Source organism: Anarhichas minor, unplaced genomic scaffold (genome assembly GCF_050575085.1).
Source record: "Anarhichas minor isolate MPS153535 unplaced genomic scaffold, ASM5057508v1 ptg000058l, whole genome shotgun sequence".
Classification (NCBI taxonomy): domain Eukaryota; kingdom Metazoa; phylum Chordata; class Actinopteri; order Perciformes; family Anarhichadidae; genus Anarhichas; species Anarhichas minor.
The window spans coordinates 2,025,129-2,034,993 of NW_027466504.1; the positions used below are offsets into that span (position 1 = coordinate 2,025,129).

The 9,865-nt window shown below is 40.6% G+C and overlaps 2 protein-coding genes across 10 annotated transcripts in view; one reads left to right on the forward strand and one right to left on the reverse strand.

Moving 5' to 3' along the window:
• Positions 1 to 9,405, reverse strand: part of vps8 (VPS8 subunit of CORVET complex) — a 53,289-nt gene extending 43,884 nt beyond the window's left edge. For 8 of the 9 annotated variants that reach the window (XM_076076585.1, XM_076076584.1, XM_076076583.1 and 5 more), the window contains exons 1-6: positions 9,207 to 9,403; positions 7,710 to 7,778; positions 6,994 to 7,124; positions 6,732 to 6,828; positions 5,821 to 5,853; positions 5,539 to 5,593 (exon numbers count right to left, since the gene is read on the reverse strand). In XM_076076585.1, coding sequence (XP_075932700.1) covers positions 5,539 to 5,593; positions 5,821 to 5,853; positions 6,732 to 6,828; positions 6,994 to 7,124; positions 7,710 to 7,778; positions 9,207 to 9,365 — 544 coding nt within the window. In that variant the 5' untranslated portion in view covers positions 9,366 to 9,403. Of the gene's footprint in view, positions 1 to 5,538; positions 5,594 to 5,820; positions 5,854 to 6,731; positions 6,829 to 6,993; positions 7,125 to 7,709; positions 7,779 to 9,206 lie in introns of all 9 variants that reach the window. The other variant, XM_076076586.1, reaches the window with a different exon arrangement.
• On the forward strand, positions 2,001 to 3,950 carry LOC142933073 (DELTA-stichotoxin-Hmg2b-like). Its single transcript, XM_076077224.1, has 2 exons — positions 2,001 to 2,068; positions 3,521 to 3,950. Exons 1-2 carry the CDS (start codon positions 2,001 to 2,003, stop codon positions 3,948 to 3,950), a joined length of 498 nt encoding a protein of 165 aa, XP_075933339.1.
• Positions 9,406 to 9,865: the final 460 nt, after the last annotated feature.

Below are 9,865 nucleotides of genomic sequence, written 5' to 3' on the forward strand. Positions count from 1 at the left end.
AAATATGGCTTTGGATTATTTAGTTTAGACTATTAGTATTTCTGATTACAGATATTGGGCATCAGTACTTGTGCCCTGAAAAAAAACATGCATACTGAAACTGCTACATGTACACAGGCTGCTGGAGCTCTGACGCATTCTCCATTTCAATTCACTGATTACCGCTACTGCAAATACTACTCATATAACTGATATGACTCTTTTAACAAGACTAATTATTTTATTGATAGAACTGCTGCAAACTCCTTCCATCATCATGGCTAAAGTATTTTTAAAGAAATCAAATCACAAGTCCTGCTACTAAGGAACTATATTATGTGTTTTTGGTTGTCTTGGCTCTTGCTATCCAAAAGGGTGTTATCTTATGGCAACTACTGGTCACTAAGCAGTCTCATTTCATGGTCAGTCAATTCATTAGCGTATTGCTCCTCCTCATACTCAATTTTGTAGTGTTACCCAGTGAGCATGGCAGGCCACTCAGTCCTTACCCTCCTGGGGACGCCCTGTACAAACAATGGATACCCTTTTTAAAAGGTTCAAACAAAAGAAGGTCCAAATAAAAGCTAACGTTGATGTAATCACTACGATCCAATCATTGCATGGTGATAAGGTGTTGGCGAGGTCCGGGAACAGAGAGGGGGGAGCTGATACTGGACAGGAGATAAGGAGGGAGTCAACTGGTGCCTGAAGGTCCCGATTACCTGAGTCAATAAAACCTGGTGTGTGAGCAGCTCAAAGTGTAATGTGACTTGACCACCACATCCTGCCTTAAACCTGGACCAACTCTTTCAGCTCCAACAACTGGTTTTAGCTTCTTTTTTTTTTTACTTTGCGGATCATAAAAAGGTAAGTACTCCTGTGACTTTTAGATAGAAGAAGTTATTCCAGCTCAGCATGTGGGCTGATGTTGCTAATATTGTTGTAAGTTTCATGAGGTCTATTTCCGCATGGACATCATTTGTTTCATTTCTAGTTGTGTCCACTTCTTACCAGTATGTTGTGTTGTACTGATTTTAAAGCCCTCTGAGGCAAATTTGTGAGCTATACAAAAAAAATGAAATGAGAAAATGTAATCAGTCTATTGGTATGTCATTCATTAATTGAATTTGTTAATTTTAGTGGATCCCCATCAGCTTCTGCCAAAGCAGTAGCTGATCTTACTGAGGTCCCTAACATTATAAGTGTCCACATAAAACATTAATACAATTATACAAGCAAGAGTCAAATACAAACAAACGGTTAATACTATCAATAGATTGCTCTGATTAGCACATATAATATACAGAAAATAAAGCAAAGAGTGTGCCAAACAACTACACATTGATAACGCACTACGTTCTACAAAAGACATGGACAGAGCGGTCTTAGCTCTTGGGAAAACAAATTGCTGTCTATACGCAAACCTGGGGATATCGATGTTTGACCAGCGTGCTCTCAAAGACCAGAAAAAGGATTCTGATATATTTTAACATGGGAATGTAATCTGGCTTCAACTGAGAGCCCCGACAGTTTTGTGCGCACATGTACACACAATCAACTAAAGAGCATATAGTCTGACTAACTGGATGTACACTGTAGTATAAGAATGCTATTGGTCGCCTATTTCAGCCGCCATTGTCCTGCTTATCTGCTAGTTTTTATCCGCCGAAGACAATTGAGATTCTTATTCTGATTCTAAACCAGAATGATATTTGTAGCCAGACCTTTCTTTGGCGCTAAAACATCGTGTGGCCTGACTAGGCAAGAGTAAAGTGCATGTAAACTCTCAGTTGGCCCTGAGAGCTCAACACACTGCAAATTAAGAGAACACAGAAGTTTATTATGCAGCCTTATTTGTCATCTTAAGAGCACACGGTTTGTAAATTATGCCTTTGACTTTAGATTTTTAGCAAATCACACCAAAGCTCTCTACAAAGACAAAATGTCACTCTGAAATGATGTTGTGTTGTCTCTAGGTCACAGCCAGCCTCCTCCCGGCCGCCACTCCACACTTCATCACAATGCCTCATCGCATTTGCTCCGTTGAGATTAACAACAACTCTGGCTGCTACACTCTCTCCAACCCAAGGTTATACATTGCTTTTGCTCATGTCTATTTCATAAGTTATTGAGAGTACATATACCGTATTTTCCGCACTATAAGGCGCACTTAAAAGCCTTTAATTTTCTCAAAAAACGACAGTGCGCCTTGTAATCCGGAGCGCCTTATATATGGATCAATTGGTTAATTGGTTGATCCATACTGGTTGTACACGGCGCTCTGTCAAAATGTTTCAGTACGACTGGTAAACTACAAAGCCGCACCGCGGTAAACACCGGTACTGTGCTTACTCCTAGTCCAACACCACTTGTGTGTATAAAGACCCCAAAATGGCACCTTTCAAGAGACACGCTTACGACGCTATTCTATTCTATGCGCCTTATAATCCGGTGCGCCCTATATATAAAAACAGTTCTAAAATAGGCCATTCATTGAAGGTGCGCCTTATAATCCGGTGCGCTTTATAGTGCGGAAAATACGGTACACCTGACATTAGCAGTTTCCTGGTTGTATATTGTAAGAGCAGTACCAAACACTAGCTTGAAAGAAAACATACACAGTGCAAAAAGATGTGCAGGGAAGTAGGAAGGGGACACTAAAACCTGATTAACACGCCTGGATGTCTGATTTACTAAAGTCATCTACTCATCAATAGTGTTGCCAACCTTCACTTATCACTGATGTGTTCATCAGTTTTTAGTTTTAGAGCTGCATTGCTATCTTAGAGTCAAGTTGTGTCAATTTAATCTATGCAGTCCAAAAAATTTGCCTTAAAAAGGCTTTACAATCCATACAGCATACGACTCCCTCTATCCCTCCACCAGGACAGACAGACGTGTAATCAATGTTGTTTGAACAGTATAGACAGAGACAGGACAATACCAGGTAGATAGATGGAGTTGATTCACTTGCAGGTGCCACCACCTCAAGCTACATTGTTCCCATTAGTAAAACTGACCTGACTTAAGTGACTTTACCAGGTACTTTTATTGGGTCGAGGTTCTAAGCAAGCTGAGGCGATACTAGAAGGTGGAGTTACAACACTGCAGATCAGACCACTGATTGGTCAGAGTGAATAGTCACATGGACACAATCGCGCCACTTTTAAGAAGCCAAACTAGTATCAATTGTGGCCAATAGTTCCAATGCACAGACATTTTTTCTACATATTGTAGACAATAGCGTGCTTCCAGATTTGGGTTTGAGCTTTTCTGTTTCAACATTACAATGATCTCCTGCCCAAAGCCAGGTCCATATAAACATGGTTTTCCCACTTTAGTGTAGAAGAACTTGTCAGAGCTCTGACCCCAAACGCATCCAACACCTTTGGGATGGAACGCAGAGTGCAGGGGCTGACCTCACTTTGGGTTCTTGTAGCTGGATGGAATGACATGTAATCACACCACTAAATCTATGGAATGATTTGGAGAAGAAGGTTTGTGAAAGACCCTGTCCCAAATGTTTTGTCCCTGTGTTCAGGGTGTTCACTGAGAGCGGCTGCTGTGAGGTCCCTCTGCCACCCATGGTGGGTCCCTACTCAAATGGCAGTGCATTGTTCAACAAGACCACTGGCAGTGCGACCGGTGCCGTCAGCGTCTTCACCTACGACCTTTTCAACGCCGACCTGAACTACTACAGTCACTCCATGGCTGTCATGTTCTCCGTGCCCTACGATCGAAACCTCTACTCCAACTGGTTTGCTGTGGGGATCTTTGACAGAGGAAACAACTGCGACTACGATCTTTATGATGTCATGTACAATGGAAGTGAAAATAATTTTGTAAGAGCAAAGGCTGATGGCTCCTGCATTTCTTATGAGGGCAACTATGATGTTATTGTCAGTGCCTCCATGTCAGACTCAGGTGAAGCAGTCCTTAGGGTGGATATCAGTGATGCTGGCATGTATTAAGGCAAAGGAAGCCAGATCCTATCCTAACCAGATGATCACAGTAATTGTAATAAAATATTTCAATATAAGTAAAGCTCAATCAACTGGTCACTAGCTGCAGAGGTGCTTTTTAATCAATATAGTTAACATATGAGTTATACATGATTGTAGTCTAAAAAATGTTGATTTTTGGTGTGATTAAAAAAAAGTTGATGCCTAAATAAAAAATACTTTTTGTGTCCTTCAGATCACGTCTTCATGAAAATGGTCATAAATGTATTGTGTTCTCTCTGACACAATGTAAATGAAGCCAATATAATGAACTTATTTTGTACCCTTATATAGTCAATTAGCTCTTTGCTCTGGTGACAGCCAGACATTTCCCATCATGCCCTGTCGTCATGCAGTTGGTGAAGAGCAACTGTGGCGCATGGCTCTAAAAACTGCGGCCACCTCGATCTCGTGTGGTGATCGTTTACCACGTGCGCATGTTGTCAGAACAAGTCGGGATCAAGTCGGACACAAATCTAACCAGCATGCATTGTGCACCAGCCAGTGATCGCTTCTGATCAGGACTGGCTCATGTCCAACGAGCCTACAGTTAGTAAGTTCAAAACACATAAACAGCGGGATATTTGTGTGATTTTAACAGCTGTCTATGCAGATGACGCTTCACTTAAAGCAGCACGCGTCTCACAGATTCAGTGTGGATTGATACATTTAATATATTGGAAGCGTATTTGTTTTGTAAAATTCCCAACTGATGGACATCAAAAACCCTTCTCAAAACATTTTCAGTGGGGAGTGTTTAAGCTGAATGAGGAAAAATTCAACCGTAATGATGGCAAAGATCAGAGAGAGAGACACCGTGTCTTAACAGCAAGCATTTCATTTTATCATGCAAGCGAACTACATACCTATCAGGTGTGTGCTCCAGATCAGACTGGAAACATAACCACTTAAGAGATGGGTGTGTCGTAAAGTTACATGCCATCTTCTGTACTTTTTAAACAGAAAATACGATTAATATTGTAATATTTACTGTAAATGACTTACAATATATATATTTCTTCCGAGTACAGAATTCAGATGAAATTATCCAGATCTTACGGGGATCCTTAGCATCCATGGGGCCCATAGAGCAAGCACACTAGCGTTTGCTTTAGCGTTTGGCTTTGAGACCACAAGCTTTTGAGGATCTACAAGAAGCAAAAGGGTGCAACTATCCAAATCTAGGTGTTTAATACCTTCATTCAGCCTCAAAGCTGTGATCACTGACATTAGTAAGTCTAAAAAGGTACTGAATATGGGTGTTACTACAAACTGAGGGCAGTCATTTCAGTTTGTTATCATTAAAACCATTTGGTGCACAATTAGAACATTTCAGACTTTAACACCCCCTAGAGGTAGTATCTAAAATGACCCTGATGCAGACAGTAAGGCACACCACTGCTTTGGCTATGCATGATTGTGATAACAAGAAGTAACCGGGAACTGAACTTAATCAATGTCATCTAAACTTTTTCTGTGACGTTTTCATTGTAAAAATGTGAAAATATAATTTACACCACTGTGTGTATAAAAGGAGCATAATCAAATTTGGACTCACCGAAGACCAGAGCCAGACCATGAGACGTTCCTACAGCAATCACACCCGACACGGTCTGAACAAAAAGAATAGACAATTTAGAAGACATAATCCGCAATACATAGAGCAGACATAATCCGCTATACATAGAGCAGACATAATCAGCTATACATAGAGCAGACATAATCAGCTATACATAGAGCAGACAATCATCTTGACATAGTACGTTACCAAATGTTCCTCTACACTAATACCACCTCTCTTTGTTCAGTTAAGTTCATTGTTGGAAAACAAAATACTCACTATAGCAGTTGGCAGTCCAGCATCCACTTTGTCCTGAAGAAAATATGCAAGTGTTTTTATTATGCTTGAATACATCAATGCATTAGTCTACTGCAACAAATGTACAATTCTGAAGCTAGTAGTAAAATACAGAATTCAGTTTAAAAAAATAAAAATAAAAATCAGACAAATAGAATGACTTTCAGCAGCAAAACCTACAAAAAAACTAGAGCAGGAATACAGATGATAATCTTTCCAAATAAAAACAGAACCATGTCACTGACAGGTGTTTCGATCAAGTGACCGATACAGTGCAGACACTCAAGCCCAGAGATTACCGTTAACTTCAGTGAGCCAGCTAGGACTTCAAGAACATTGTTTGACAAAACAAGGAAAAAGACAATCAAAGATAAACATGAATTATGAATGCATTCATGATTTTGGGATGCTTTATCATTTCATTTTGTTAACATCTTTACATCTAAACAATGTACTGAAGCTGTACTCTAATCAACTAGAAAAAACGCCTCAGTCATGTATGTTATGGTTTACATCCATGTCTGTCCAAAATGTCATCACTTAATTTGATCCTATTAGACATATTTGTGAAATTGTCATAATTATGAATCCCTGATTTGAGGCCAAAAATGTGTTTGTGAGATCACAGTGGCCACCAACTTCTTCTCAGTTCATCCTAAATCCAAATGGACATTTGTAGCAAATTCCCTTCAAAAGTTCCTGAGATACATCATGACAACCGGGCGGACAGACAATCCAAAAACATAACACCTCTGGTGTCGGCATGGAGGCATTAAAACACTTAAATTAAGGCAGTCCTTTTTTGTCAAAGACTGAGTCCTTTCTCTCTATATATGTGTGTGATTGTGTATGTGTGTGTGTGTGTGTGTGTGTGTGTTTGCTGTTCGTCTTACAGCAGCAGAAACGATCTGTGCAGAGATGCCCTTCAGCAGGCTGTGTCGAAGAACAGATCCATGAACGGTCGCATTCAGATCCACTGTCCTCCTCTTCCTTCACACGTGTACATGTCCACACACAGACGCACGCAAACACATGTACACAGATCACACACAGACACACAGACACACACACCAAAGACAGTTTCCATGTTATACTTGTACATACTACAAGAAGCAATGCACCAAAAGTAATGTAGGTGTGTGTGTGTGTTCATGCCTTTTGAGGTGTGCTGGGTCTCCACTGTCAGAGCTGGCCAGAGAGGAGGTGTCACATGAGTGAGCATCCATGTTGTCTGTGTTTAGCATGCAAGTATCCTCCAACACAAATGGTTCCTCCTCATCCTCAAGCTGCACACAGGACAATAGTAAAAAATAAACACTTCTTAGCTAGGCAAAGGACAACAAAACAAACACACCTAAGCTAGAAGGTTCTCCTACATCCACAGTGGAGGGGATCCACAACCAAATATGTTTATCTGATACACGCCTACTTTCTGTAAGAACCTTCTACCTGCCGAGTGAATTCCTTCTAATATGCCTGACTGCTGCCGAAGGTTTCTTCTCAATATCACAAATAACTTCAATCTGTTTTACTGGATGGCCCAAACTTTATCCTGGCTGATTTCAACCACTTTAACTGCAAAAATATGCTGTTTTTAATCAGAGTATGACATGTTGTACTGGTGGAGTAAGTGTTGTGGAAATGTACATTATACTGAATTTATCAAGACAGCAGGAAGTGATCAGTTTTCAGGGAGGATTCTTACTATGGTATGATGGGAAATAGAATTAAAGTCTCTAAAAGACCTGTTTCCAATACAGCCCTGGTTCTTTGGAGAGGTGGGGCAGCTTCTAAATGTTGATCTTTTTTTCAAAAAGTTGTCGTTATTCTGTTGACAGTGCAGTATAGTGTAGTAGTCATAGAGTACTTACCTCATTAAGGATGCTCTCCAGTGTGGGAGGTGTGTCTACTTGGGGTATGTCGAACTCCTTATCATCGATCTGAGAACAGAAATATTACAAAAACACGCAGGGTTAGAAAGCATTATTTGTTTCTTTGTGCTTTCTTTATCAAAAATCAACATTTATCAACATTCCCGGGTATGATCCCACGCAGACCCCTTACAGAGAAGCCGAAACAGAGTCCAAATCTTGGCAGAGCCCTGTGAATAGCTGTGTTTCCACTGAGCAGCTAACTAGCCTTTATTAACTGTCAAAGACTTCACCTTTGTTATTTCAGTGAAAATGAAAACATGCATGCGAGGATGTGCTGCATGTAGAAGTGTCATGTATATACGTACAAGTATGAAGAATAGTTTTGACAGCTGGAAAAAAATATTGCATGCTGGTATGTGATGCAAAACATACAATATAATTGACATGTCAATATTGATGAAGTCAATCAACTACAAACATAGCAGTAGGCTTATTCATAAAAAATGATGTCATCAAAAGCAACAGGGTCCACCTGACCAACCTCAGCCGCTCTGTGAACAGGTAAGAGAAAAGTCCTAGTTAGGAACCTTCAGGGACATTTAGCAGTAGTCCTGTTGGTAAGATGACATCATGTGTCCATGATGCACAGAGGCTTATAGGAAATGCTGCCAACCTATTAGTTTAACTCAGACTATCACAGTCTTACTGGTACAATTGCAGATAGCATGTATACACTCGGAATTATCATATGTTGTGAATCACCTCTCATTAATAACAAACAATATGCTTGAAATCACTTGGAAACAACAACCGTTTTAGTAAGTTTATTTCTGTTTTTGGGCGTGTAAAAACACAAGGGGAAGTGACGGCGCGTGAACGCACCACTGACGGGACAGTTGCACAATTAAAACTATATCAAACTTGTGAAAATAAGTGGAAGAAAAGGCTTTATTCTTTCACTGTCTGAAGCTAGTGCCAACATTTCTGGTTTGAATAAATGTTTCGCTACGTCTTGACATGAGCTGCGCCGCAAACCATGTGCCAAAACAATAACGTTGCAGGATCACGTGATAAATTCAGACTTTAGGCCGTTGTAATAGACTAACGTCAGTCTGTTCATAAATGTGTTGATATAGTCACAAAAGTCAACCTTGGGATAGTAACAATAATGGTTTCAGCTGAAGCCGGTGTCTATACGGCATTTCGCTTTACGTTAGTACAGTTAAATAACACGACAGCGCAGAAATTCCACCATACTATTCTACGGGAGAATCCAACATGCGTAGCTGGGCTTCATTTGGAATGTCACGAGCTAGTGTTTGGTTCATTATTAGCAAAATCGTGTTTTCCCCATTTGACACAGAGGACATAATCTTGTTAACCATCTTGGTATATAGACGATGGTCAAACAACAGACTGCTGCGGAGGACTTGAGTGAGTTCATTCTCGCTCAAGTCTTCGCCATGACACCAGGATATGTATAAAGCCTCTCACCGCGTCCATCTCCATCAGGTTGAGCTGGGAGGAAGCAGAGAGTAAGCTGCGGGCGTCCGGAGACTCCGACATCGCTGTGTTTACATGCACAGAAGGGCTCGCCTTGTCTTTCTCTGCGGCTGCTTCTTTTTCTTCTTCTTCTTCTTCTACTACTACCATCACAACCACTTCTTCTTCTTCTTTGGTTTTATGGCGGATAGCAACCCGCGTTAATGTGCATTACCGCCACCCACTATGTTGGAGGGTGGAACAGAGTTATCTATCCCCTTTTCCAAACAAACATGGAAAACAAACCGGAAAAAACACTGGCCACTAAATTCTCTTGAGCAGCCCAGTTTCAGACATTAATATTGACTCCCTAACCTGATGTCAGATATTTTTTTCTCAGTTCATCCACTCCAAGCATTCTGAAATCTTTCTGAAGAATGTTTCTCGTTCTCTACTCCACTGATCCTTCTACTTGATAGTGTTCACATAATCCTGAGGGATGTTTACTCAATAAATGCAGTGTTTCATTAAGCTTCTACTTCTATGAAGCTCCTACTCTCAGCCTTGTTAAGATGTCCTACTCCTCTTTAGTGCTCCTTTTAGCTGTCCTCACTTTGCCCACTTCTCGCTTGAGAAGGTGCCGCCTATGTTTCCTGCACTGCCACTGCCAC

Excerpts from the sequence above, each read along its gene's own strand:
- LOC142933073 (XM_076077224.1), top strand. The coding sequence starts at position 2,001 with ATGCCTCATCGCATTTGCTCCGTTGAGATTAACAACAACTCTGGCTGC. Across the intron at positions 2,069-3,520 it reads TACACTCTCTCCAACCCAAG|GGTGTTCACTGAGAGCGGCT; the intron begins GTTATACATTGC and ends CCCTGTGTTCAG.